A 27,746-nucleotide genomic window follows, 5' to 3' on the forward strand; every position below is an offset into this window, starting at 1 on the left:
CATCTCTTTAAACTCTTGATCGAATCATCCATCCAACGAGCCCAATCCATACAGATCTACCGTCTAAGCCAAACTCTTGACAACATCAAAACTAACATCATCCCCAAAGCTTTTCTCAGCATCAAAAGTATGAACACCCCCATTCGTAGCAGCATACCCCCCGTTATCATAATGTCTAAAATACCTCGTAGGATAATTCCAAGACCGAATCGAACTTCCCTTCCCACTCATTCCCTTCTGCGGACAAAACGTAGCATCCTCATTGAAAGCCTTACTACCGTCGTTCTTGTTGACCGCAAGAATAAAGTTATAATGTCTGATGAAACTGCCGGGTGTGTCGACGGATTCGAAGGATACACAGCCGCTGTTGGCTAAGCCCGTGCGGACGGTCCAACTGGCTTGTTTCTTGAGGGCGGCTGTGTTGGGGATTTGAGTGTTGACGTCGGAGTTTGTGTGTGCGAGATACCGGTCTGTATAGCCTGATGTTGTAACCTTGAGGGAAACAGATGATCCTACTGAGAGAGCATTTCCGCTTGTCAAAGATGTGGTAGCATACTTGGCAGCCACAATATTCGCTTGGACCGCATTCTCTGTCGCATCAGAAGGATAGCCCGCGGTCATGACACCTTCGTAAAAGGTACCTTGCGCACCGACACTGTTATCGCCACCGATACCAAGGATGATAGCGCCTTCTTTCTTCATAGGACTGTATCCTCCATCCGGGTACGCGCCGTTGTAGAACGTCGACAACGAACCAGACGCAGCATTTCCTCCACGGAGGGACCAAGTACCAGGCTTTCCCTTTACAACAGCGCTGAGGAACCTATGTGTAATGGTAGGATCTGCAGCATTGTTCTTAGGATTCTTGCCGGAGAAAAGACCATTCTCGAGATCAGCCATAAGCCAAGGTCCTTTACCGGCGCCAGATCCCCAGACGGTGTTGTCGCCAAAGTAAATAGCTTCCATATGTCCATTTCCTGTGTCCTTGCTGTTCGTCTCTGCATTGCCATAATCGAAGCAGCATCCTCCATTGTAGTGCGTTCCATCGAGAACAGCGTACATACCCTCAGGTTGGTCACCCGTAGCCGAACCACTAACATGGTTATTGCGATACCCAGTACCAGGCGATATAAATACACCATATGCCTTTTTTCCATTCAGCGTAACAGGTGCTCCATCAGCAGCAGCCAAGTTATCATAACCATTTGCCTCAGGACCCTTGAATCCACCAGGAGGTGCTTGGGTCAGATGGTTATCACGACCGGCTTGGTCGTAGATGATGGTGATGAGACATGTTGTGCCGCTGCAGAAGGAGTCTTGTGCGGCAGCGTTGGCTACGCCTCCTGCTGAGAGAGGGCGGATGTCGGTGGTCGAGCCATCTGATGCGCGCTTGATTTGGTAGAGTGCTCCGGTGAAGGAGTCGAAAAGGGCTCTGGTGGTGCTGTGGGCGGCGATGCAGGGTGTATTGCCGGATTTGTAGATGTCGCATGGTCCTGCGAGGGCGAGACGGGCTGTAGTCACGAGACCGAGGGCCAGAATGCTTTGTAGCTGCATGTTGACGACCAAGACCCGATCGGCTAAGAACAAGAAGGTATGTGAAGTATCAGAGAGGGTTTTTGGCTGACTGAGCTCTACAAGATCATGTTCGTACCGATCCAAAGGCCCTTATATACACAACCTATGACGAGACAGCACTCCAGAGATCTTCGTATCCTCCCTCGTATCTACTCATCATCATGGAGCAAGTGCATCAAACACCTTCCAGTCTTGGCATCAAAATGATCCACGTGAATCTTACAAAAAGTCTCATCGTAGTCTGCCTCCATTGACGATGTCCGAGCGATGAGATAAATGCATGCAATTCGCCCGCTTCAGCATTATCGCGGGGTATACCCGGGGGATCGTCCGAACTCGGGCCCTACTGTAACCCCACTACGGCAAGTAAGTGCCGAGTCTGATGCGATCGAACCAGAGTTCGAGAGTGAGATGTTAGAGTAGACCAAGGGACCAATGAGAGCGAATTGGTTTGGACTGTTTAGGAAGGCATCGGAAGGAGAGTGTTATTAACTTATTGAGACAAATGGATTACATCAAGTAATACGAAGATCAGCCTCTGACCAGCTGGATCCTTACTTTAGCTATGATATCCTAAGGAATTTGTACTTTAGAATAAGTGGAAGCTGGCTTATTCATCAAGAGAGGTAGAGCTGGATGTGTATGGTCTAAGTATTGACGTCTGAGTTGGTGTGTGTAAGATAGCGATTTGTCTCTTATGTTCGTCTATCCTGACTTTTTTGCCGAGCCTGCAATATTAACCGCAAAAACCTTTGACTGTTTTACCTGTCTATATTAAAGTAACTAGCTCCCATCTAATCCCAGGCAACTCACGCCAGAGGCGCAGAAAGATTACAGTACTTGAATCCGACGCACGTTGTCGTAGTCCACCCATCTTAACAACAGGCCAACAATACAGTCTGTACTCTTCGCGAAACTTGAGCGGCTTTGTCATTTGGCCACTGAATACTGCTACCAGATCAATATCCTCCAATCCATTTTTTCCCTGGTCTTGTGCCAAGATCCGGTAGAACTTCTGTCCGACTTTTATAGAGAATGGATATTCGTAACTTTTCATTTGGAGATCGCTTGGTGGGTAATCCATGGCTTCTGAGGGGTTGTACCGGACTGTGGCTACCTCTGTGTAGAAAGATAGAGCAATGTGTCTGAGTGATGGTGATATGTGCAATTCGGGAGGGAGAACGTCCTCCGTTACGGCTGCCCTCCTGAAGCCAGTCCCGTTAGATAGCAGTTTTGCCAGTGGCGAAACTCGATCGTAGCCTTCTCCATAAGGTATGGCAACCAGCTCAGACGCCGAGTCGAAGACAAAGAACCATGGACTATGAGGACTTGGCTCATCCCCGTAAAAGACCATCAGCCGTGAACCCTCAGTCCATGCCATCCACGACCAAGTTGGAAAAGGTACCTTGACAATAGCGCCATCCTGTTGTCTCACAGCGTGTGTACCCTTGCGCAGACGTCGGTCTTCTTTAAATGGCCACTGCCACATAAGACAAGGCCCAAAGGTAGTGTGAGGCAGACCCCAGGAGAGTTTGAAACCAGGCCATTTCTTTTCAAGATAGTTCTGAGTTGCCTGGAACGCTCTGCCTATATCGGCCTCGTATGTAAGTGAACGAGTTGAAAATGTAACGGCGATACTCTCGTATTCCCCAAGACTATAATCCGAGTCCATGCGATCTTCTTCCTCCTTTTTAAACGCCTCCAGATCGAGATACTCAGTCGTATCCTCACTCATAAGCCCTTCGCGGCAGCTCCAATATACTTGCTCGGATGTAAAGAAGAGCGACCTTCTGGATACAAGAGCTTCTTGAAACGTCCAGGCTCGTCGGGACCAAGGGGCGCCACTGATCCACTCTGGGTCTTTGGAGTCGTGGTAGATACGAAATTGATGGTCATCCACAGAATCTATCAGCTGCACTCCTCGTACTTCTAGAGCACGTGGCTCCAAAAACCGTGTTTCAGGGCGAACGCCAGGAATGCCGCTGTATGCATCAGCTCCAGACGCAGCGATGATAGTAAGACTGCCCTCCCGGTAGATAGAGTCCATCTTATCGACCACTTCCAGCATAACTGCTTCATCGTCCTGAATGATACACAGGCTGTCAATCCACAGATAGCCAATCTGGAGCTCCTCGCACACGGTAATCGCATCTTCGATAGTAGGTGGCAACTCCAATCGTTCAAGACATCCCTCTTCCTCCAGCTCATCGACATTGGCCTTGACTAGTCTCAGAAATGGTTTTCTTCCCCAGACGTAGCTCAAAGTTGCAAAGGGAGGTCTCTCGCTTGCGCCAACCTGCGCGATGCATTTCTTCTTGATGTCTATCAATCGAAACCGCGGGATTCTGATGGGTTCTTGATCATACTGGCAGATGCTGTGATGCTCTTCACAGATATTCATCCAATTCCTCAGTATGTCAAAGTCAATGAGAAGCGACCTTGGCCTTCCGAATGTTGGATGCAGGGCGCCTACCACCTTTTTCAATATCCCTTCTGACGAGATCTCGTCTTTTGGTATAGTTTCGTCAGACTCATCTCGTGGTTGGTCGACACGCCAACTTCCAGGTGGAAGAAATTCAACATCGCCGTTCTTCAGCTCGTCGGTATAGTCGATAGAAACCGGAACACGGCCTCCTGGACCTGCTCTCTGGAGCACTATATCAAAATGATTGGACCCCCAATGCTCGGACGGTGCTGCGAGCCATATAGTGATTACTTTTCTCAACGAGTAACCTCCAAAGCCAAAGGACCAGTTCTGGACCGAGACATGGTCTTTGATAGCAACAGTGAATGACACATTCTCCGCATCTTCAAGTTTTATGAGACTGTCATTGCCGGGGTGGATATTTGTGTTCACTTCTAGTCGATAGAGTATCAGATTTGCTAGTTGCTGACAGAATTCGCAGTCCTTTGCTTGGTTCTGCAAGCTCTTAAGGGTGAGTTTCGCTGTTTGCTTTTCGAAAGAGAGATACCATTTGGGTGCACAGTCTGTACCAACTAATTCGAAGTCGATTGTATCACACCAGTGCTTCGCATCATGTTCGTCGGAGGGAGAATGGGCTAGTGCAGACATGATCGACTACGTGGTGAATTTTGGGTTGGGTCTAAGCACATCCGATTACGGATACTGAGTGATATTATAACGTTACCTTCGGCACGGAAGATCAAATCTGCGGCCTAAGCCAAACATAACCACAAACCAGCTTCATCGTCTTACAACTTTGAATTCAAGTCAGGTTCATTATTTATATAGCAAGAGGTGATAATTCTCTTCTCTCGAGCTTTTCGTCTCTCTGTTGCTTTCTAACTCTATTTCGCGTTGCTTCCTGCCACTGCCGCGGTTAGCGCAGCATCGCAGCACCTCGAGATCGTTGGTGTCATGGGTGCGAGTTGGTGTGGACTGTTTAGGAAAACATCAGAAAGAGGACTCGATCCTCAGATGTCTTGTAGTCTAGCTAAAAGAAATTGGATAAGCTGCAACGCCCTTCTAACCATTCTATTCCTGTTTCTACTTATCTTCCACGGTAACTGACTGAGAGTTACTACTAAACAACCCCTCCGGATCAAACTCCTTCTTAATTCTCACCAAACTCTCCCAATTTTCCCCATAAAGCCTCTCCACCATATCCTCCCTCGTCCACTCCGTATCAGCATAGTTGACAAACCCCCTCAAACCCACCCCATCCTCTTTCAACTGTTTCTCAAACGGCAACATCTGGCCCCTCAAATACTCCACCGCATCCGGCGGGAAAATCTCTTTAACGATGGAGTTGGCATCCCATCTTATCAACCAAAGATTATTTCCGTGTGGATGCGCTGTATCTTTGTCCGAGATGGATCTGTTTACGCCGCCCCAGAGATCTATGTAGCCCATTGGTGTCATGTCGGTTCTGTTGAAGGCGACGGTTGTGTCGTTGAGTAAGAGGCGGGCTTGAGCCACTGTTAAAGGGTGGTCGTTGGTTATGACGATGGATTGGAGGTAGAAACAGAGGGGGTTGAGATCACCGCCGTCAGAACGGTTCATTCCCTCGCCTGAAATGTAGACTTCCATGTCCCAGAAGTCAAGTTCTTTGTTGTCCAATTTTGTCTCGGAGCTGATCCCTTCGAGGCTTTCCAATAATGGTTTAATGGTGTCGTCGAAAGTTGACGGATCGCCGTAGAAGTATCCTCTGATGTTCCAGTTGACCAGACTCCATCGGATAGCTAGTTCATCCGGACACTCGTCACTGGTGCCGTAATTCTGAACTGCGATAAAAGCCTCCGCTGCCTTGTCAACGTCAACATCGCCGAGCGAAATGTTGAAAGTTGTAGCTTTGTCGAATTTCTAAACCTTTATTAGCAACCTAGCAAGACACACAAAACCCTCACTTACCGGTTTGTATGTCTTCGTAGTAACAGACAAAATAATCCCAAAAGAAGCCGCAGCTCCTTTCGCAGCCCACAGCAAATCCGATCCTTCTTCAGCAACGACAACACTGCCATCATAAAGCATAAACTCCACCGCAACAATATTATCCATAGGCGTACCCAGAAACCTCGACGTAGTCCCATATCCACACCCAATACTAGACCCCGTAACTCCAACATTCGAACCTCTCACATGAGGAAAATGTCGTCCGGCTGTATCCCAGAGATATTTCGCCACAGGTCCAACACGCGTCCCGCCACCGTACGTCAGCAGTTCCGTATCTTCGTCGTAATGCATAGAGTTGAAAGCTTCCATGTTGATAACGAGATTCCCTGGGGAACCGAAACTGAGGCCTTGGAAGGAGTGGCCAGGTCCTAGAGCGGATACTTTGACGGAGCTTTCACGAGCGCATTTGAGGCACTGGGATAGTTGGTCTTTATCTTCGGGGAAGGCAATGCATGCGGGATCTGGTTTGAGGCGTTTTTGATATTGAACTGTGTTGTCGGACCATGCTGGGGATGAACTGATGAGGTTGTGGATACCTGCTTCGTTGAGGGATGAGTGTAAAGCAGACTCTGGATCTTGTGTTGAGCCCATCGTGAACGGAATCGATGAGACAAAGGTGAGGGTAACAAAGGTGGAAGTCTTTAATCGATCATCAAGAAGTTGGGGTAAATAAGGGTAAAAATAAGGCTGTGGGGAGGTTTTGTTGGCATCAACCGTTTATTGTGGGATAGCGTCTCAGTTCTGAAGTGGTGATTGGTCCTATTCGCATCGCGTGTTACTCCATCCTGCCTGTATCGCCAACATGAGGGCACTTCGACGTAAATGTGTCGTCATTGACACTAATCTACCCAGTGAGCTACTAAGTTCTTATCGTTATCAATTTGTTTGCCCATGAACCCTTTCCCAATTCCCAGTGCATTATTATTGGCTTGCATCATGTATGTATGCTGTAAGCATTTTAAGCCTTACCCCAAAACTCCCCAATAAAATCCTTCACATCCCTCCACAAAGCCTCTGGCTCCTCAAGCGCAGGAAAATGCCCACCCTGTTCATGCATACGATACCACTTCACCTGCTCCGTCTGCTGGATCCACCTCTCCGGCGGGGTACTTAGATCATTCTTAAAACACGAATAACCCAAAGGCTTCTTAATAGCCTTCCAATCAGCCATGAGAAGCTCCACATTGTCAACCACCATGCGATGGACGTAGATAGAGGTTGGGAAGCTGCGCGTAAACCAGTATAGTGCCACGTTGGTAAGAATCGCATCCCGATCGGGAGCCTTCTCGGACCATTGGATCATCTTCTCGCCAATCCAGGCTAGGAGGGCAACGGGGCTTGTTCCGAGGAGATAACCTGCTGCTGCAGGCCTTGTGCCGTCGAGTTGGATGAATGCAGTGCCTGTTTTACCAAACTCTGCAAGTCTTCCAAAAGCTGCTACTTCATCGGGAGAGTACTTCCCTTCCTTGATACCAGCTGCAACATCCTCTCCAGCTGGAGGCATGATATTCAACATGTTCATGTGCACCAATTTGCAAGCAGGATCAATGTTTGCAATCGCGGGTGCGGTCCAGCCGCCAAAGTCACCACCTTGAGCGACATAGCCTGTTTTGTCAAAGCCAAGAGCGTGCATCATCTTGGATATGACACATGCATTATCTGAGTGGGTGAATTCTTTGTCAAGAGGTGGCGGGGATGAGAATAGGTAGCCGATGTGGTGAGGAACGATGATGTGATACGGGAGAGTTTCGGGAGTATATTCAGCTTGAAGTTTCTGAAGGATGGGGACATATTCAACAACAGAGCCTGGCCAACCATGCAAGAACAAGATAGGAATAGCAGATGGGTTCTTGGAGAAGAGAGCGAAGAAGTTAATCTTGTATTCCTTGGAGTCATCGTCGGTGACAGTGATGTTGTACTGAGGAATGGAGTTAAGAGTAGACTCCCACTTTCTCCAATCGTAGTCTTTCTCCCAGTAATTGACCAAGCCTAAGAGTTGATCACGTGGAAGTCCAAATTTTCCATCATCGCGGGTATTCCATACATTGGGCTCAGGAATAGGCGATAGCTTGAGAAGTGTCTTGAGTCGATCAATCTCACTATCGGGAATGGAAATAGTGGAGGCTGTCAGATTTGCTGACGCGGGGATGGAGTGAGGGAGGACGTTGAAAGGGAGGGAAGTCATGATGGGTAAAGACGTAGGATTGTGGTAAAGGGTGTTTTAATTGGGATGAGAGTGCTGAGGAGTGAGATGGGTTATTCCCTAATTCCAAATACCGAAGCAGCTCATTATTTATACAACTTTTGTCGACCCTGGAGCACTCTCTGGTGCCTAGTCTCGCCCAAGCGCTTCGCTGTCAGCACGATCTTCTGGAACCTTCACGAAACCACTTTAATTGACTAGAGGATTCTGTACTTATTGTGAGACATCTCCAGATAAGAAATAACGGAGCGATAAGCTTTTTTGGATTGCAGCTTTATGCGTGTCTTGGAGACTCATCACCGCTTCAGTATTAATTGACACTTAAAAGTGCGACAAATGCCTCTCTTGTCTTGCCTTCCTTATTCGGTCTTTAATGCCCTTATATAGACTATGTGATCGCTTCAGCTGTACTATGTAAGAAGAACGAGAACGAAACACATCGCGAGCAATTTGAGATTCCATCTCATTTCTCCCGCTGAAGAATCCGTCGTCTCAGTCGCCGTCGTCTCAACAGCACTCGTCGCAGTCGAAACTTCACCAGTTGTCGCTTCAGCAGTACCTCCGATTGGTGTTTTGAGAAGAGTCATACTCCCATCGTAAGTGCCAGGAAAGTTGCACGCGATAAAGCGAGTTGAGGAAGTCTTGTCATTGTAATCGAAGATCTTGTGCGTCAGACACGTTCCCATACTGAGGAGAAAATGTTAGACTGTCCTGAATTCAAGAATGGATGACTTACCAGGATACTGTCGTGCTTTGTGCGAAAGCCGTTGCGCCGACGCAGCGCGTGAAGATGATGGAGCCGCAGCCTGCCCAGATGCCGCTGACTGCGAATAAACCATCTACACAGGCAGCAGTATCTATAGATCAGTTAGAAAAACGCGCGATATTCTTTTTATCCAGCCACTCGTACAAAAGTTGTCGTCTCCTTCAATCTTGCCATATCCTATCGACCATCGATTCTGCGGGTATGGTGTGCTGACAATGGTATGGAACGAAGTAACCGCGCGATCAGCAAGACTGGGAGGTTCTGTTATCAGCGAAGGGGCTGTCTGTGTCGCTGTCGCTGTCGCGCGGGAGACTGTAAGGAGCAATAAAGCGAATAGCGTTCGCATCGTAACGATGGTCGAATTAACCTGAGATATTGTTATAATGATCTGTTTTGTCTTGGTCGGGAAGCTCGAGGGAGCAAGAAGACTGGCCATATTTATGTACAGCTTGCTTTTGGAGTGGCGTAAGCTAATGCAGGGCTAGAAGTCATACTTGGCTTGAATAGGGATGAATAGTTGGTTCGAGGCTTGCAGCTGAATGTTGATCTGAGACGTGGCGGCAGACTCGCTGCAAGGGTCGGTGTACAGCCCCAGTAAACAAGCCCCGAACCGTCAAAAGAGACTATCAAGAGGAACACGCAAGAAAAGGTATTTGACTGTGGACTTGGAATCACAACATAGTGACACATGCCGTAGAGCATGCTGCATATTTTACTGGTAAAAGTATCTTTCTCCTCTGGATGAGACAAGGATATAGCTATCATGCTCTGGCAAGCTGCTATCTTCAATTGAGTCCAGGCTGATCTAGAACAGCCTAGTTCTCCAGCCGCAGGCGTTATTGGCTTGGCATGAATTCATACAGAAACAAGTATTTACATTGAAATTGGTATAAACGCGCAAGAATATATACTGTTTAGAAAAGTGCCAAAATCGACACAGCGACAGCCATGATCGTCAAAACCGACCCAGAAACCATGTTGGCTGCACTCTCCTCCACAGGCTCCTGGTCATTACCAATATTCGCCGTGTTGTTCCCAAACCCAACAGTACGCTGCCACGTAGGCAAATTCTCTTTCAGAGTCATCTTATCAGAATGATAGGCATCCAAAACTCCATTGAACTGAACAGAAAAGTAGCCGATAAAGGCAGAACCGTCTTGCACGGGCGCAGGTCGAATCTTTGTCGAATTCAATCGCATATAAGGCGTAGCGTGGAAAACACCATCGAGAGTCAAGTTGGCAGTCTTGTCGTCAAATTGCATGCTGAGCTCGGGGTTCTTGTAACCGTCCCAGTCTTCTGCGTAATAGGATAGGATGTTTGGTGTTACAAGTCTGTAGTCGCCGGTATGTGTGGAGCTGTTGCACACTGGCATCGTGACATTTGCCCAGGATGAGAAAGGCTCGCTTTCATTGCGGCCTAATGTCTGATTGATGCTGTAGGCCCCGCTTGAGAGCTGTGTGGTTGTAAAGTTGAATTTGTCCCAGCTGGAGTTGTCTTGCGGACGCCAGTAGCCATTCGGTGTAGGGCTGCGCAATGGTTAGTGAATAAACCCTCCTAAGTTGCCGGTAGACTTACTCGTTTGAGTAAATGGGAATTGTGAGGTTTTTCCTCCTGCCATCCGTCATGAAATCGGTAGGTAGGTCGGATACGTTATACGTAGGCTTTTGAGGCATAAGCGTCAACCAGAAGATCATGGAGTTATTTCCAGCGTTCCAGGGACCGCGCTCAAGTACACTGAGAACAGCATCGTATTTGAGGGTAGTAGTTTTGTTCTTGAGCTTTGAGCACAGCTTATTCTTTGGTGTCATATACTCATATTCAACCTTGAGTTCAACCTCTGCAGTGGCATTGTAGTACCTAACAAGTCAGTCAGTCAACCATTTAATCTCTCAAAAATGACAAACTCACGATCCAACCCAGCCGTAAAAATCGCCCAGACCCGTGATATTTCTCGGCCGAAAGTTACTCAAAGGATCATACTCAAATTTATCCTCTGCAAGACCAAGCGTCAAAAGACCAGCCAAAACAACACTTTTGAAGCCCAACATTTTCGATAAGGCTGAGAAAGTTTAAGTTACGTTACTCGAACAAGAGAAAAGGGAATAACGCGTCTTAAGGACTGCAGGAACAGGCAAATCTCGCTTGTAATTAGCCTTGAAGATTCCACTTAAGGATGGGGCGCAGGTGATTTTCTAGAATAGGGGTCTATGCTTTGAGTGCTCTGATTGGTGCGTTTTGGTGTTGAAGGATTAAAACTCCACTTGTGAACGGGCCGGCGACCGACTTGGCTGCTTGGCTTTGACGTTTCAGGCAAATGATATTGTGAGAAATTGTCACTTTTAGATTGCGGCAAGAGATCTACGGAATTAATAAAGAGCTCATATAAAAGGGGTCGGCCATCATTTCACGATGTCTTTTTGAGTTGAAAACTCTTGTCTAATTGTCGGATTCGGAAGATCGTTTGGAATAGATCTTACTGCATCAATACGACACATGTCAGAAGTTAATACGACTTGTCTTGGCAATTGCAATCACTGTAATAGGCTTGCCGTTTACAGGGTCTCAGTCGAGGCTTTGTACACGTTGGTACCCGACATCCAACTGCTCGGGTTGCCATGATGGCTGTGCAACGGTGCAGCTTGATTTCAAACAACTCTACGGTTCGGGTTTCAGGACAAAAGTAAATGACATCATTTGAAGATCCCGATTTTTCGCTGGAGATTTCACTCGGCCGATTGTCACTGCTCACAAATTAGCGCATCTCTCCTGTACCAATAACATTCTTGTGGGCAGACAAGCGCTAGACACCCCACGCTCTGCCCAACAGCCCGTCTTGCCGGTATAATAGGCTAGCTAGAGGCTTTGTGGTGGTAGACTAGCCGTGTCCAGTTATCCACACTTGATGATTAAGAGAACTACGAGAGTCGTGGACTACAAATCCGGGTGATATTCTTGAGGGACGCGTCAAAGGCGCGATCCAACCGGCTGAGATGGTTGAGAATAATCTCGGCATGGGCGTAGGTGTCGCTGGGGCTCGGTTTGCGCAGATTGCGAAGGGGTATGAACCGCTCGACACGAATGACACTGAAGTCGTCCAAACATTTGGCCAGGCCCAGGATATGAGTGCGTGGCATGTGAAGCTCGTACGGACGGTGATAAGAAGGAGTTTGTTCGTGCCATTCAGTATTCGGGACCTCAAGTTGCATATAGCAAGGTCAAAGCTTGATGGATCATTGGTTGATTGCGATTAGACATGTTTGTTACTCGGCAGAGTCTGAGGTGTTTCTTCGAGTCATTGATGGCGTTTTTCTGACAAAACTCATGTCATGGCGTTTCAACGGTTCTAAACTTAGAGCCGATGATCGACAGCCTCTGAAACCCTGCACCCGGAGAATTTATCAGCCATCCAACCTCACTTCATCTCACTGCGCATCTACAATAAAACTGTCAATATTACAGCCATGTCGGCCGAGACAGATTCTATCGCTCTCAACGCCGCCAAAGATGCTCAGACTGCTCAAATAAGGTGAGACGTGACAGACGCTAATTTGCATTGGGCTCACAGATGCGAAGGGAACAGTCGCGGTCGCCAATTGAATGGTGAGAGAGAGAAAAGGAGATTTTGCTATTGGGGCATCTATGTCTATTCTAAAGCGCGCGACAAAAACAAGAGAAAAACAACAAAGATCCGAGGTAAAGACTGTAACACCCCACGACGACTACCCCACCAGAAAAGGAGAGACAAAAGAAAAGAAGGAAAAATAGAAAACCCCAAACACCAACAAGCATCAACATTAAAACATCCTGTCCTTTCCTATCACAGCCACAGCGCGGTGAGGCGCGAGGAAGGGACTCATGGGCCGCTCAGTGTGCCGTAATCACGACGTCGGCGATGGTGGGAATTGCTGGAGGAAACATTGCAGTCGGACCGCCTCATGCTGAAGGGGCATCCTGGACGATGACGCCAGTGAGAGGGCGAACAACCTGTCGCAAGGACAAGTGGTGCTGATAAGTGACCGTTCCAGCCGGATCTCTGTACTTCCACCAGAGATTCACAGGAGGTACCGCACCTGGAGGGCGGAGTGCGCGATGGGCCGGATTCAGGCTCATCATAGCGATGAACCACAGCGAAAGGGTGACCGTGAGGGTATTCGGCCCCGATGCACTCCAAGGAACAGCCTTCCACTCTATCAGGCACGGCTGGGTTTTGTCATGGGCCGTGCCGCTGACACGAACCACGACGATCTCCTCGGGGGTCAAAACGAACCCATACCGGGTGTCAGTAGACACGCAGTAGGCTGCGACACGGCGGAGGGGCAGGCATTCCTCGCCTCCGCTGCTGCTCGCATTTTCGACCATGGCAGAAGTCCACTGGGTCCCCAAGACGACGCAACTGACCAGGTAATGCACTTCATTGTCCGAAATCAAAGAGAGACCAGAACGATAAGGCCACTCCACAAGTGTATCACTGCGCATCGAGACGTCTGGCAGTCCGTCTCCGAGCCGGTCTTCGAGGACCGTTGCGCCTGTCTTGATCGGCTGCACCAGTCGAGGAAACACATGATTGATAAAGATTCTCTTCAACTGGATCAGTCTTTTGCATTCGAATGGAGAGCGCGGCATGGCGACTCTCGGAACGGGGTATTGCTCCATGAGATCGCCATAAGCTTGACGGAGTGAATGGAGATCGAAATCCTCCCAGTGCGCGATCCTTGGGTTGGCGATGTCGGCGACATTGGCTGTAACGAGCCTGGTAGGGTTGGGATCAACTTGTAGGGTTGGGTTGGCAGACGCCAACGCATCCTGTATGGACATCGTTGCCCACGTATGGGGAACGAAGAAGTTTGGTGATGAATTCATAATTGTTTGATGGGAGTTGGAAAGAGAACTGAGAACCGTTTGATGAGAATTGAAAGGAGAACTGAGTGGGACAGATACTGGGGATATTTCTATTCCCATTTCTGCGACGGTTTTCGGTGCTTCATTCTGTCTAGAAACCAGAAAGGCCCCTAAAATCAAAGAATCCGATCTATCATGAGCATGAGGTCTGGTACAGCCTGAAGAGACGTCGGTGGTTCAAAAGACCAACCCCTGTTCCCTTGTTGCGGCGCGAACTAGTTACAAGACCACTCCATTCTGTCAAAGGTAGTGCATGGCTCTTGCGCAGCCTGGGTAGCGCCAAACCCGCCCTGTAAATTGGGCGATGCTGGCTGGCTGGAAGGCTCGACGTTGAGCAAGATGAGAGACAGCCAGTTCCGAGACTAATCCCTGTTCCCTACCTTAGGTGAGGCACACGGGTTGTGTTGAGCAGGGATTCTACCAACAGAAGGCGCAAGAGCAAAGCTACGTGAGTTACAGTGGCAGTTCATCTCGAAACAAGGTATCTATGATAGCTTACGACCACGCCCAGTACATCTGCCCTTATGTTGATCTATGGTACATTGTTGCAGCTAGATTGACAGCTAGGGGATTAGGGATGGGTCAAATGCTAGCAAATATAATCTACCTGCGTTATCGTTCCCTGATTCCCGATGCCGGAAGCAAGAAAACGTCAATCTAATCATGAAACTGCGCACTAGTGACATTCTAAGTACGGCATTAGAAGAAACAACCCTGCTGATTTCCCACTCTACAACATGACAGATGATCGGCTGCAAGGTCAGTTCTATGCTAAACTAAAGCCTGGGTCCAGCAATATTGAATGCTTACTGGCTAACAATCCCAGCAGTCGTGGCTTATCTACGGCAATTTACAAACAGCTTTCTCTTCCAATTGCCCCCGGCTTTAAAGACCCTTATTGGTGGATGACTACAGCCTACCTGAACGCCAAGGGTTATGTGGTAGCACAACAGCCCGTTCTGGTTAGAGTACCGATCACCAATTGTTGATAATGTAATCGGTGTGCAAGAAATAGACAGAGTGCGGTGACGCAAGGGAAATGATGCCGTCACAGACAAACGCAATAGCAAGAATGCCCCTGGAAGGGACAAGCAGAAAGATGTGCGGAACACAAAGGAACATCGTCTTTCGGCCTCCCCGTTTGGACTGAGCGTTCCGTTTTACGGTCCCTTAACCTTTGATACCAAGAAAAAACTCAAAACGCAGTAGTTGAACAAAGCGCAGGCAATGAACGAACAAAGGGCAGACAACAGGGCAATGACCGCCCGGCCCAAGCCATTGGCCACTCCCCCATTTCCCACCTCCTCATCTTTCTTTTAGCGCACAATAGTGAATGGATGAATGAATGGCTGGATCCTATCATATTTTGCTTGTTCCAGAATTGGCGTTCTGGCCGTCTTGTCGTCGTGCCAGCCCCTTTTCGACAGTTCTCGCGTGGCAGATCCCCCCTCTGGCTGTTCCTCCACCGTTCCCGCGCTCTCCTCTTTCATCAATTACGGTGTTGTTCTGTTGGCAGAGTCTACCCTTTGGCAGTGGTGGTGCTGTTCTAAGGCTCTTCCTTTCACAATTGAGGCACGGTTCGCAGACACCTCGTCTTTGACAAACCCCCCGAATGCTCTGACCTTGTGTTTCAACATATAAACACTTCCCTTGTCTTCCTGTATTCGACATTCGTCAATACATCAACCCATTCAAACCCCTGCGACCTTGACGCTCAATTCACCGAAACAACACCTCACATACCACTGCGAACCAAAACCTTCAGTCATGCCTCAGCTGAAACCGCTCCCGGACTGTGAAGGTCCCAAGCTCGAGTGTTTCATTGACGATATCACGACCTGCGACTTTAAAATCGTCGGAAAGCTCGGCGTTGGAGTTCATTCCCAAGTTTGGAAAGCTGAAATCAATGGCAAAGTCTATGCTATAAAGACGGTAAGTGCCATTCAACCTCCCCTCTCCCACTTCTTCATCATCTAATCGTCAATCAGTTCTTCTATCACTCGACACAAGTGCCAGACTTCGAAATGTGTCCTATCGATGAAGATGTCGTATATCAATACGATGACGGGAGTCTCCCCATACCAAGCAGCGACATCACTCAAGCGACGATCGATAGTCTTCGCCTCCATGCGACCTCGTTCTACAATGAATGCCGTGTCTTTGGGCGTCTGAAGGAGCTGGACCGCGAACACCTCGCTATCAAGGCCTATGGATACCTGCAATTCGATCTCAGCGACGAGAAGGTCCAGCGACATTTCCTACCATTTGGAAACGACTCGAGAAAGCATCTGGCCCTTATCGGGAACAAAGAGCCCCACGATGAAGATGTGATCCGCCACTTCATGGCGCACGACAACCTCAGCAGACCTATTATGGGCATTGTGAAAGAGTGGGTGGACTCTATTGAGGGCCTAGAAGCTTGGCAATCTTATGACCGAGACCTGGTCAAGAGAAACATCGGACACATGCCTCGACTGCTGCGCAATGTTCGAGCGCTGCACAAGTCAGGCATCGTGGTTCGAGATCTCGGAGGGCTGCAGTACCTTGACGGGCAGCTTGTAGACTTCAGCTTCGCCTGGACCATCCCGCATATCTTTGGGCCAGAGAGCGGCCTCCGACCCCGCTGGTCCTTTGAGAGCATGGCGGCATGGGATCTTCAATGCTTCCAAGACATGCTAGATGAGCTTGACAGGAAAGCAGAATTGGCAGTGCCACGTCTGAGGAAACACAAACTCACGGCATGGCCAAAACACGATATTTCCGAGCGTCTACGACCCAGATCTCATTCGTACCGGCCTCCCCTTCCCATGCTCGTCCGCGACGATGACCAACTCAATCTCATGTGGCACCGCCCGCCCTTTGACCCCGCCAGGTTCAACTGGCGGGCTACCCAGAAGCCAACAAAGAAGGGTGCCAGTGCCACCGGGCGCGTCACCAAGACAAAGGCACTTTCAAAGAAGACCGCTAAGAGAAGTGTCAAATGAAAGAGACAAGATGAACAAGATGAGATGGGGCGCCAAAAAGACTAGATAGCGCCCCGTAGGGAAGACTTGGATAGACCTGACTGATTGCGTTCGATTCTGCCAGCTACTCGCACCATTTGATGTTTGATAGAGATAGGATAAATAGACTCTACTTTTAATGCTCCGCACGATAATCTATTAGAAATCTCAACAGCCCTTTCTATAACGCACACAACACTACGCAAACTTCTGACAAGTTTTAACCCAAATCCCTGAATCTAATTGACTCAATCGCCCTTGGTCCAATGATACTTGGCCGCCGGGTGATCAACAGGCGGTCGAGCAACGCCCTTCTTCCCATAGACATTCTCTCTATACGTGCCTCCATCTACAGCATAATCCTCCCAAAACAACCCCCTCTTCCTCAAGACCGGCAGCAGATCAGAGATAACCTCTTCAAAGCTCGCTGGCATGAGAGCATATGCCAGATTGAACCCGTCGACGTCCGCCTCGTTGATCCATTGCTCCATCTCGTCTGCAATGTGCTCTGGAGTTCCTGCGACCGTGGCTCCTAGACCGCCGACCTTGATATGATTTGCGACAGTGTGCTTGGTCCATTTTGGCACACCAGGGATCGATTTTGACCAAGATTCCACGGCGGAGCGAATCGCGTTTGATTCAACATAGCGCAATTCCTCATCGTCACCATACTGCGCAAGGTCAATCCCCGTCCAGCCCCCAAACAGCGCCAGCGCACCATCTTCAGAGCCGTAGCTCACAAGCTCCTTGTACTTAGCGTCAGCCTCCTCCTGCGTCTTTCCAATGATCGGGCAGAACAGGGCCAGGAACTTTATGGCTTTGGGATCACGGCCAAACTGCTCTTTTGCTAGGGTTCTAATCTCAGCTATATTCTTGGCCACCGTGACAGGGCTGTGGCCGGCGACGAAGACGGCCTCGGCGTGCCTGGCGGCAAAGTTCTTTCCGGACTTAGAAGTACCGGCCTGAAGGATCAAGGGTGTGCGCTGGGGAGAGGGTTGGCAGATGTGAGGGCCGGGGACGGTGTAGTATTTTCCGGAATGGTTGATTAGACGGACTAGGGAGGGGTCTGTGTAGATGCCCTTTTCACGGTCAAGTTTGACTGCGTCATCGCGCCAGGATGATTGCCTAGATTTAGATTTGTAAATGAGAAATCAAATACAGACGGTGAGTCAGTCACGTACCAAAGCTTGTAAGTGACATCGACGTATTCTTCGGCAATGGCATATCTCTCGTCGTGGCTTGGTTGCTCAGTATGACCTAGATTTCGAGCAGCAGAGTCAAGATAACCGGTAACGATGTTCCAGCCCAGTCTTCCACCAGTTAGATGGTCCACAGTGCTGAGTCTGCGGGCAAGATGATAGGGCTGCTCATAAGTAGTAGCTACGGTTACACCAAACCCGATGTTCTTGGTAGCTGCAGCCATAGCTGGCACAGTAGCCAGTGGCTCATTGACAGGCCACTGCGCGCCTGAGATGATGGCAGGGTCTGGGTTGCGGGGGCCTTTGTAGACATCATAAGATCCCTGAGAATGTGAGTGACATGTTACGTGAGGCGATGGGATGGGAGCAGCTCACAAGAACATCGGCGATGAAAATGCCGTGAAACTTTCCCTTCTCAAGAAGTTGAGCCAATTTCACCCAGTGACTTATGTTGTTAAAATCCCACGATTTATCATCGGGATGTCTCCAAAGACCAGGCGATTGATGGCCACTGCACGATTCAACAAAGGCGTTGATGATGAGCTGCTTCTTAGCCTTGGGGGCCTCTTGCGATTCAGACATTTTGGTTGCAACTTGGCTCCCAATGTCGAGTGAATGAGGGGTAAAGAATGAGGTAATAGTAATATTGGTGAGTGAGACATTAGGTGAGCGTAATACTCATATAAGTGATATGCGACATATAAAAAGTGTTGCGCAATCGAGGTACTCAAATCGCGTGCTTGCGGAGATTCGCGTGTACCCTGAGATCTACTTGGGTCAATTGCCGTTATCAAATGGTGTGACGGGACTAAATAGGATTTTCGGATGAATGGATTATTACTTGAGACACGCCCGACTTCCACTTTGGGTAATTCCCATGTTATACAGCAGAAACGGGTCGTGTCTCTCTTATTTGCTTTTTTCCGTGATAAGTAGGGACCGAGGACCAGGGACTTGGTGGGTAAGTAATTGCCGAGATCAGCGTAGATCACGTCAATCTGTAGTTGCGGGGTTTATATATCACATCTTGTCATTTTAGGGCGAAACACGCCACAGCCTTGATGGCCCAAAGTAACTAGGATGTTAATGTCCAGAGACTATGCTTCTGCGGCTGTGACAAGCGAGGAGGAACAAACTCGGATGACATCCATACTCTAAAACAAAGCCTGATGCTATAAAGGCTAGGTGGGTAACAGAAGAAATGTCCTCTAAGGTTTAGACTACCAAAATAAAGTAGCCTAGATTCTTCCCTAAAATGGCCTTTGAATGACGAGACTATTTTGTCTCTTGTGCTCAAGACGGACAATTCTTCTGACACCCTACGGAAAGGGTACAATATAAGCTAGCGAGGTAGTTCCCACGCCAATCACGCAATAAAGGATCAACTCATGGGTAAGTCGCTAGATAACCGCTTTGACATTGGACAATGACTGGAGAATGATTACACTGTATAAATTGCTCAACTACCGAGGTTAGCTGAAGCTGCAGACAGTTTGCCCGCTTGTCCCTGCAGCTGTGATAACGACATACCTGGTGCTGTACACGCAATATGAGGTGCCATCTGCCTATATAGACACCATGATTCTCAGGTCAGTATCATCAAGTCGTTGTCCTCCATAGAGTCATATTGTCATCATACCCAAACATTTCTCACCATGGCCACCACTTTTGAGGTTTCCGACCCAGCTGTCTACAAAGAGTACGAGGCCCAGTGGTCCACTCTCCCCACGGATGCCCAAGGCTGGATCAAGCGTGCAAAGGACGTCGCTGATGTACTAGCAAAAGACGCTCCAGCCCGAGAACGCGCAAACAAGTCTCCCAAGGCTGAAGTCGCTCTTCTCAAGCATTCCGGTCTCCTCAAGATCCTCGGCCCAGCTAAATATGGAGGTGGTGAACAGCCATGGAGTGTTGGATTTAGAGCAATTCGTGAGGTCGCCAAGAAGGATGGGTGAGATATTTTTCTATGATATTTCAGTAAGGGTGCTAAATAATGTTAGATCTGTTGGCATGCTTCTCGGCTACCACCTCGTCTGGTCCACAACTGCCAACGTGGTCGGAACTCCCGAGCAAGCAGATCGCTCGCACAAGCTCATTATCTCTAACAACTACTTTGTCGGTGGTGCCGTGAACCCCCGCGACAGCGATCTCAAGATCACTTCCAACGGAGATAAGCTCATCTTCAATGGTTTCAAGAACTTTAGTACCGGCGGTGTGATTTCGGACTTGACTGTTCTTGAGGGTGTTTATGGTGGGAAGGAAGAGCATATCTTTGCTATTGTTCCGACGCAGCAGCCTGGCATCCAGTTTAAGCATAATTGGGATAATGTTGGGCTGAGACTTACCGAGTCCGGGGGTGTTAATATCGAGAATGTTGAGGCGCCATGGGGTGATGCTTTGGGATGGGATGTTGAAACGAAGAAACCTGATCCTAAGATTCTGGCTATTCCTTTCACGAGTCTGTTCTTGCCGACGTAAGTACTTAATGTGTGCCCTTGTTCTATGGATTTACTAATATAGGATACAGAATTCAACTCAACTTTGCCAACCTCTACCTTGGTATTGCGGCCGGTGCTCTCGAGTTTGCCAAAGAGTACACCGTCAAGAACACTCGCGCCTGGCCCTTCGGCGGCGACGTAAGTCCCACTGTCTCCCAGATTGACAATCTCTAACAAATTATCAGAACAAGGAGAAAGCGACAGACGAATTTTACGTCCTCTCCACCTACGGCAACTTCTTCGCCCACCTGCGCGCCACCGAAGCTCTGGCCGATAAAGTCAACGCTGAAGCTGACTCTCTCTACGCAAAGTACTCAGACGATCGCGCCGCCGTTACAGCCGAGCAACGCGGTGAGTTCGCCGAGTGGGTCGCCAGTCTCAAGGTCGTCACCACAGACACTGGTCTCAAGATCACTTCCGGTGTGTTTGAAGTCACTGGCTCGAGGTCTACGGCTGCAAAGGTTGGTTTGGATAGATTCTGGAGGGATTTGAGAACGCATACGCTGCATGATCCTGTGGCGTATAAGAATCGGGAGTTGGGAAGATATCTTTTGTTGGGGGAGTATCCTGAGCCTACTTGGTATACTTGATGAGATAGATTTGGAAGTTAGTCAGATCGGAAGCCAGCCACTAAAAACCTCATACACTCCCATCACTTGAGTCTCGATGATGTAGCATGAGAGCAGGGTGAAAGTTCGTAGATGGCCAACTTTGTGTAGCCTCTAGTCTATCATTACCTCAGATGTCAGAGGCAGAGGCAACAAGTCAGACCTCCCTTCGTTAACTTCATCGCGAAATCAGTTAGCTAAACTCGGGGTTCGTTGTCGCATGGAACTGGAATTCACAAGTCGTTGGCGAATGTAGTTAGACTCTATGTATCTTCTAGCATCCGGTTTGATTACAAACACTCGGTAAGCTTTCTTTCACTGACAGTTGAGCCAAGAATAACATAGTACTACCAAGCTTGAAAATGAAATCCTTAGATTAAATTATCTTGAACCCAGTACTATTTCTATTCGAGGAAAGTGAAATAGGACAGTAGATATACTAAGTCTGTTCGGTCGTATCTTCTCTACTGGCATCTCTGTATTCTGAATAACAGATTAAGAACTCGATTCACTATGCCCATCAGATGACGCTAGTCTCCAGCGTCACTTAAGTCTGGGGACAGAAATATGGAACATTGAATAGCGGGAACTTCGAGTCACTGTGCTCCTCTCATACCCCAAATCTCGAGCACGCCATTACTGAAGGAATATTATCATATCATTCTAATCTATATCTAAATCAACGCTAACACATATGATGATACCACCGTTTCCATAGTGGCCAAGCTCTTCTAGCGGCCTGTTCCTCCTCATTCCAAACTTGCAAATATCGTCTCCCGGTATGAATATCTATATCTTTACCACGAACCACCTTTGTCCCCACCCACCATTTATGCGCAACATAAAAGATAATAATGACAGGCACCGTCAGCACCTGTAGAAAGAAATTCTTGACCCGTTGCGGTGTTGTGAGCGGGGCTGAGTCTGTTGGCTGAATGGGTGAAATGGCTACCCAGAATTGTAAGAGGAGGACTGTGCAGTAAGCGATCAACGCTACCCATGAGCCCCAGACGCCGACTTGCGACTTGAACGCTAGTTGTGAAAGCTTGTAGCCTGACAGATGCCATGCTTTTCTGAAACGGATGTGGCAGACGCAGATGGATGCCCAGGTGAATAAGGTGCTGAGACCACTAATGGCGAGAAGCCAGTTGAAGATCTCGTTATGGATACTCGAGTTCGCGACCAAGGCTAGAAGTCCGACTGATCCGCAACATATGATCGCAATAAGAGGTCGTCCCGTCCTATCGATATACGCAAACATCTTGGGTGCAAGGGATTGTTCCGCCAACGCAGCGACCGTCCGCGAAGAAGCATACACAGCCGTATTCCCGACCGAGATCAAACTGATAAGAATAACCGCATTCATAATATCCGGCAGAACATCTGAACCGCTCATCTCAATAGCGATAACGAACGGACTAGCAGCGGCGTCAGAGCCGTATTTCGCACCTAGAAGTCGCGGCTCGTTGTATGGGACGAGTAATCCGATAAGGAGAATGGAGAGGATGTAGAAGAAGGCTATACGCCAAAAGACCTGCTTCACGGCGGCGGGAAGGGACTTTTTCGGGTTGCTTGTTTCGGCGGCGGCCAGGCCGACCATTTCTGTGCCGGCGAAGGAGAATGTTGCGGTTACGAGGACGCTTGCGAAGCCTTTGAAGCCGTTGTTGAAGGCGCCTGGGTTGTGCCAGTGGGTGAAACCTATGTAGCCGCCTTCTGGTTCACCTGGGAAAGTCAGTATCTTTGCGCCCTCTTCACTACCACCTCCACTTACCCGCTATGTTAATAATGATACCAAGCAAACTAAGAATTGTTAGAAATGTTGACTCAGTGAGAGATCAGGTGACGTACATGAAGCCCATGACAGCAACAATCTTGACAGCTGAAAAGATAAACTCGGCTTCACCATATCCTTTTACTCCAAGCAAATTGATACCCAGAATGAGAAAAAAGAAAAGAACGATGAAAATCGACTTGCTCGCTTCCGGATTCCAATAATTCGTCGTAAACGCACCAGCAATAATCTCAAGCGGTAAAACGATGAGATACTGCAGTGTATAACTGGCCACCGTTAGTCATTTCCCTTCAACGCGGGTGAGATGGTGGGACTCACTTCCACCCCATAGCAAACCCCCAAGAAGGATCCAAGAATCTGGTAGAATAATTCGAAAATGACCCACCAACCGGAAACGCAACACTCAATTCCCCCAGCGCCTGCATCGTAAAAAACTGCATCGCGCCCATCGTGATAAACGCAATCAAAAGCGAAACCGGTCCTCCCCGAAATAACGCTACACCACTCGCGACAAAAAGACCCGTGCCAATACTTCCTCCAAATGCAATCATCTGCAGGTGTCTGTTTTTCAATTCTCGGGCAAGCGCTGTGTTGGCTGAGTTGTAGTTTGCTTTGCTCATGTTGAAAAGACGACCGTTGGTCGTGTAGCTGTTGAGAGAGTACTCATCTTCAGACCGGGGTGCGCGCGTGAAACTTGTCAAAAGACGGTGTAACGGGCCTGACTGAGCAGCATCATCTGTCGTTATTACTGGTGATGTTTTTGGCGATGGAGGGAGAGCCTGCATCTGGATTTCCCTCTGGTAAGCCATTTTGGGCAGACATTGAGGTTGAGCTGAAAGATCAAGTTGGGGAGCTGAAAGAGTGAGATTTGTTTTCCCCAGGTCGCAAAATGCACGTGCCGCTTCGCCACATACCAGTCTAAACCGATGCTGTACTAGGGCCGTGATGCTACGCAGGGGTTTAAGCGATGGGCGGACGAATCGCCGTTGTTCCGTCACCTACGGCGAGTCCGTTTGCGGGGACAAGGATTTGTTTATTCTTGGGCTTGGTTAGATCAGGGGCAGAATTACGTCGTTTGTCTTTGTCTCCAAACCATTTGGACACTATTTGCGTGAGAGATAAAGTCGTATGACTGTACGCCAGGTTCATGAATCGTGTTGTATGCCTGCCGCGTATCAGCCCCCAAAGTTTATTCTTCCCGCAAGTATTTCCGTCGTTTTGCAAGCTATAGACAGTCCGTTCCTTGCGATCGGGGACTTGTAATGCGCCGGTTCCGATCCCATGGGTCTGAGCTTTTTAGTTTAGACGAAACTGTCAGGACTGTCCGCGATAGTTTACAGGGGAAAACAACTGATGAGGCAATTCAATTCAACGTGCATGTGGGATTGGTCAGCGGCGTTTCTTGATGTCAGATGCAAAATGCCACCTGTCAGCATTAATTCCAGCGCACGAGTCAGGTCTTCCGCCTCCCCCGGACGCCATATTTTTTGAGTTTTGGGGGATTGATAACGAACATGGGATTGAACCGAGGTTCTTCATGAGCAAGACGAGTTACTGTAACAAGCTAATTTTGCCAACCGAAATCCTGATCGTCAGATATCGCGCTACAAAGACGCTATTGTTTAGCTGTCACATTCGGATGCTCTGGTTTAATATGGATCAGAGCTCAGATATCCACTCTCCTTCCCATCGAGCTTTTATCTCCGGTGTATAAACCCGCTATCGCTCTTCGTTACAGTCCAAGTGAACTTTGGCTCAAAATCATCGGTTCCAGCGTGCGTGCCGAACTGCTGAGACGGATATTAGTCAACATTCACCTTTCTTATACAAGACATTGAGAACCACAAATTGTAATACCTGGTTGTGTGTAAAGGCATTTCCACTTCTCTTATACCACAACGTTATTGGTATTGATACAAACGAGGACGACTTTAGGGTATGTGGGCGAACAACGACAACGGCATCGGCGCGGTCAGGTCGGCATAAGAATATGTCGTATCTCTGTCGCACAAGACGTTTGCCATGCCTTGGATGTTTAAGAGTTGTTGAGTATGTCACGGCGTATTGAAACGCTGCTTACTGCGTATTGAGAATACGGCTGTTCTGCGGATGACTCAGGCCGATAAGCGAGTGGAGACAATCGACGACACCCAATCTTAACAGAGCTGACAACGCGGGTTCATAAAAGATATCAGCCTCCATTCTTGACAAGACTACCAATGTCCCAAGCTTGAATTTCCACCGCTCAATCCTCTCAAGATGGTCGCTCACTCATTCTGGCAATATCTTCGCCTCAAACTCATCATCTCCCTCCTACGTCTACTCAACCACCTCGGTACACGTCCTCATTTCAAGCCCTCTCCCACCTGCAATCGCAAACTCATCCGTATTCCATCGCGCGATCTGAATCGCTTCATCGAAGCGTGGCTGTACTATCCTCCAAATCACAACCCTGCTGAAAAGGATGGCCTTGTGATTAATTGGCATGGAGGCGGCTGCATGCTTCCCAACCTGGGCATGGACCACGACTTCTGCGAAAGGATAGCCACAGGAGGTAACGTTTTCGTTCTGGATGTTGATTATCGCAAAGCTCCGGAGTGTCCCTTTCCTGCAGCTGTCGAAGATGCTGAGGATACGCTGAGATGGGTCGAGAGTCAGGGGCATCAATTCGATCTTGATCATGTTGCGTTGTCGGGGTTCAGTTCAGGCGGGAACTTGGCGTTGGTAGCTTCTTCAGAACTTCGACGCGAGTTCAAGATCAACATCCAGGCGGTGTACGCCTTCTATCCTGGAGCAGACTTCACCATTCCACCAGAACAAAAGATTGTCGCAGAACCTATCCGTCCGTTGCCGTTCTGGTTTCAGAATCTCATCACAGAAGCATATCTCCCCAGAGTCGAAGATCGGAAGTCGCCCAAAGCTTCGCCGATGTATGCCGATCCAACATCCTTCCCGGATATGGTCATGTTGTTTGTTTGCTCAGGAGATGTCTTGTCGCCAGAGGCAGAAGCTTTCGGGGAGATGCTGAAGGGAGCGGGTCGGGATGCTGAAGTTGTAAGAATTGAAGGGGCGCATGGGTTCGACAAAGCATCTAGCCGTCAGCTCTTCCAGCCTGGTGTGAGGGATATTTCGTATGCAAAGGTGGTAGCGAGCTTGAAAGATGTTATGTAGAGTAATTAGCATCTCGAATACTGTCCATGGTATTCAAAACGTCAACAGCAAAAATAAGCCCGTTCATCTTGTATGGTTACATAGGTACACACCAATGTACTCCAATCCACACCAAAAAAGAAAGAATTCACCGCTCTACATTTAGGTAATCTCAAGCAGTGATTTGCGGTACAGTGTCACTGGCAGGTAAGTGCCTGGTTGCAAAACGATCAGGCAGCTGCACCCGCCGGCTCCTTCCCCCACAGCAACCTCTGCAATCTGCATCATCAACTCTTCAACTTCTCTCTCACACATCACCAGCGCTTTGTTTTCCAAACACCCAACGCTGCACCTTCTGTCATGGACAACGCCTCCCGCGTTCCATTTGACGGCGAGAATCGCTCGTCGATGTCAAAGTACGCACATTGTCCTTCTCAACCTCGCGCTCGCAATTCTGACCATAGGTAGCCTACTTGAGGAGGGAAAATACTCCGACTTCACCATCACCTGTGGCGAAGACACCTACGCCGTCCATAAAGCGATTATCTGCCCTCGATCCCCCTTCTTCGCCGCCTGCTGCGATGGCGAATTCAAGGTACGTCGCGTTAATTTAAAACTCCGATGCCCTTACCGACGTCCTGAAGGAAGCCAAGTCGGGTGTGATCGACCTCCCTGATGACGATCCTGCTGCGGTGAAGATGATGATCCGATATCTTTACACCGGAGCCTATACACCTCCGTCGAGAAAGCCAACTGTAATTGTCGACATGGTTGATCGTGGTACGCACTTGGAGCAGTGGGAACTATACTCGAAGGAGTACGATGCGGAAGAAAAAGAGCGCTTGGGATCATTGGGTTTCGTGTTTCATGGCAACAGAGTTCTAAAGAGAATCTTGGAAAGGCCACACCCGCCCCAGGATTTTGCTGCACCTCCAGCTGAATCATCTCCAGTTGCATCTCCATCCTCAGCTCAGAACCAACAGTTCGGAAATGGCAACCCCCGTGGACGTGGCAATTCCCGCAACAGACGCGGAGGTCGCAATCGCGGTAATCAGCGTGGGAATCACACGGCCAACTCTTCTCGACCACCGACTCCCGCAACGCCAGCTCCAGCTTCAGCTCCTGTTGCATCTACTCCTGCACGTTCACGACCTCAAGGGCTAGAGCCAAACTTCACCCTCCACGCCAAGGTCTACGCTCTAGGAGAGAAGTATGAGATCCAAGATCTCAAAGCCCTTGCCCTCCAAAAGTTCGCATACGAAGCTCCCTTTTTTGCCCGCGCCCACGAATTCCGCTGTGGTATACAGGAGGCCTACACCTCCACGGTTGACGAAGACCGTGGATTGCGAGATGTGGTCGTTGACACAGTGCTGGAGAACCGCTCTCTCATTGGCGATCGCCGTTTCCAGAACCTGGTAAGGTCAACTGAGTTGGGATTCGATCTTCTTTGGAGACTCATGACGGCCTGATGCAACGATTCAGGCACGAGGCAGGTGGTTTGAGGAAGTTTTGTACTCGATGAATTTCAACCAACATATGGGTGTATTCATATATCTAAACTGCCATCTGGGCTTATGGAATTCTACATGTCTGATAGTTAGTTGTACTACTTGTGAAAGGGGGCATGCGCAGCTTCGAGAAG

General features: G+C 48.8%; 12 protein-coding genes across 12 annotated transcripts; 3 read left to right on the plus strand and 9 right to left on the minus strand.

Annotated features, from left to right (window-relative positions):
* Nucleotides 1-27: 27 nt before the first annotated feature.
* B0J16DRAFT_340339 (alpha-L-arabinofuranosidase B, catalytic-domain-containing protein) lies at nt 28-1,368 on the minus strand. The gene has a single exon (XM_046127664.1). It carries the CDS (start codon nt 1,060-1,062, stop codon nt 64-66), a length of 999 nt encoding a protein of 332 aa, XP_045982332.1. The 5' UTR covers nt 1,063-1,368; the 3' UTR covers nt 28-63.
* A 976-nt stretch (nt 1,369-2,344) lies between these two features.
* B0J16DRAFT_398138 (heterokaryon incompatibility protein-domain-containing protein) lies at nt 2,345-4,648 on the minus strand (the record flags this gene model as incomplete). Its single annotated transcript, XM_046132370.1, has 2 exons — nt 2,345-4,347; nt 4,471-4,648. 2 exons carry the CDS (start codon nt 4,646-4,648, stop codon nt 2,345-2,347), a joined length of 2,181 nt encoding a protein of 726 aa, XP_045982333.1.
* A 222-nt stretch (nt 4,649-4,870) lies between these two features.
* B0J16DRAFT_121750 (uncharacterized protein) lies at nt 4,871-6,763 on the minus strand. The gene is made up of 2 exons (XM_046121610.1): nt 5,948-6,763; nt 4,871-5,899 (listed from the first exon to the last, which is right to left on the minus strand). Exons 1-2 carry the CDS (start codon nt 6,578-6,580, stop codon nt 5,084-5,086), a joined length of 1,449 nt encoding a protein of 482 aa, XP_045982334.1. The 5' UTR covers nt 6,581-6,763; the 3' UTR covers nt 4,871-5,083.
* Nucleotides 6,691-8,244, minus strand: B0J16DRAFT_340343 (Alpha/Beta hydrolase protein). Its single transcript, XM_046127665.1, has one exon. It carries the CDS (start codon nt 8,172-8,174, stop codon nt 6,948-6,950), a length of 1,227 nt encoding a protein of 408 aa, XP_045982335.1. The 5' UTR covers nt 8,175-8,244; the 3' UTR covers nt 6,691-6,947.
* A 358-nt stretch (nt 8,245-8,602) lies between these two features.
* B0J16DRAFT_319503 (uncharacterized protein) lies at nt 8,603-9,304 on the minus strand (the record flags this gene model as incomplete). The annotated part of the gene is made up of 3 exons (XM_046125523.1): nt 8,603-8,879; nt 8,929-9,049; nt 9,103-9,304. 3 exons carry the CDS (start codon nt 9,302-9,304, stop codon nt 8,603-8,605), a joined length of 600 nt encoding a protein of 199 aa, XP_045982336.1.
* Nucleotides 9,305-9,676: 372 nt separating this feature from the next.
* B0J16DRAFT_414167 (uncharacterized protein) lies at nt 9,677-11,028 on the minus strand. Its single transcript, XM_046133417.1, has 3 exons — nt 10,868-11,028; nt 10,535-10,816; nt 9,677-10,485 (listed from the first exon to the last, which is right to left on the minus strand). Exons 1-3 carry the CDS (start codon nt 11,005-11,007, stop codon nt 9,873-9,875), a joined length of 1,035 nt encoding a protein of 344 aa, XP_045982337.1. The 5' UTR covers nt 11,008-11,028; the 3' UTR covers nt 9,677-9,872.
* A 1,864-nt stretch (nt 11,029-12,892) lies between these two features.
* On the minus strand, nt 12,893-13,819 carry B0J16DRAFT_268229 (uncharacterized protein; the record flags this gene model as incomplete). The annotated part of the gene is made up of 1 exon (XM_046123481.1): nt 12,893-13,819. One exon carries the CDS (start codon nt 13,817-13,819, stop codon nt 12,893-12,895), a length of 927 nt encoding a protein of 308 aa, XP_045982338.1.
* A 1,806-nt stretch (nt 13,820-15,625) lies between these two features.
* On the plus strand, nt 15,626-16,842 carry B0J16DRAFT_319506 (uncharacterized protein; the record flags this gene model as incomplete). The annotated part of the gene is made up of 2 exons (XM_046125524.1): nt 15,626-15,790; nt 15,847-16,842. The coding sequence occupies 2 exons, from the start codon at nt 15,626-15,628 to the stop codon at nt 16,840-16,842; spliced, it is 1,161 nt and encodes a 386-aa protein (XP_045982339.1).
* Nucleotides 16,843-16,982: 140 nt separating this feature from the next.
* Nucleotides 16,983-19,034, minus strand: B0J16DRAFT_286111 (luciferase-like domain-containing protein). The gene is made up of 3 exons (XM_046124076.1): nt 18,435-19,034; nt 18,042-18,382; nt 16,983-17,985 (listed from the first exon to the last, which is right to left on the minus strand). The coding sequence occupies exons 1-3, from the start codon at nt 18,639-18,641 to the stop codon at nt 17,109-17,111; spliced, it is 1,425 nt and encodes a 474-aa protein (XP_045982340.1). The 5' UTR covers nt 18,642-19,034; the 3' UTR covers nt 16,983-17,108.
* Nucleotides 19,035-19,630: 596 nt separating this feature from the next.
* B0J16DRAFT_303845 (acyl-CoA dehydrogenase/oxidase) lies at nt 19,631-21,445 on the plus strand. The gene is made up of 4 exons (XM_046124697.1): nt 19,631-20,007; nt 20,057-20,530; nt 20,584-20,692; nt 20,740-21,445. Exons 1-4 carry the CDS (start codon nt 19,715-19,717, stop codon nt 21,142-21,144), a joined length of 1,281 nt encoding a protein of 426 aa, XP_045982341.1. The 5' UTR covers nt 19,631-19,714; the 3' UTR covers nt 21,145-21,445.
* Nucleotides 21,446-21,847: 402 nt separating this feature from the next.
* Nucleotides 21,848-23,739, minus strand: B0J16DRAFT_267391 (amino acid permease-domain-containing protein; the record flags this gene model as incomplete). The annotated part of the gene is made up of 4 exons (XM_046123443.1): nt 21,848-22,884; nt 22,934-22,962; nt 23,011-23,220; nt 23,273-23,739. 4 exons carry the CDS (start codon nt 23,737-23,739, stop codon nt 21,848-21,850), a joined length of 1,743 nt encoding a protein of 580 aa, XP_045982342.1.
* Nucleotides 23,740-25,213: 1,474 nt separating this feature from the next.
* On the plus strand, nt 25,214-27,611 carry B0J16DRAFT_398148 (Alpha/Beta hydrolase protein; the record flags this gene model as incomplete). Its single annotated transcript, XM_046132371.1, has 6 exons — nt 25,214-26,085; nt 26,126-26,195; nt 26,300-26,311; nt 26,426-26,520; nt 26,573-26,699; nt 26,749-27,611. The coding sequence occupies 6 exons, from the start codon at nt 25,214-25,216 to the stop codon at nt 27,571-27,573; spliced, it is 2,001 nt and encodes a 666-aa protein (XP_045982343.1). The 3' UTR covers nt 27,574-27,611.
* Between the last annotated feature and the right edge of the window lie 135 nt (nt 27,612-27,746).

Source organism: Fusarium flagelliforme (genome assembly GCF_020744385.1).
Source record: "Fusarium flagelliforme strain FIESC 12 MPI-CAGE-AA-0113 chromosome Unknown B0J16scaffold_4, whole genome shotgun sequence".
NCBI lineage: Eukaryota > Fungi > Ascomycota > Sordariomycetes > Hypocreales > Nectriaceae > Fusarium > Fusarium flagelliforme.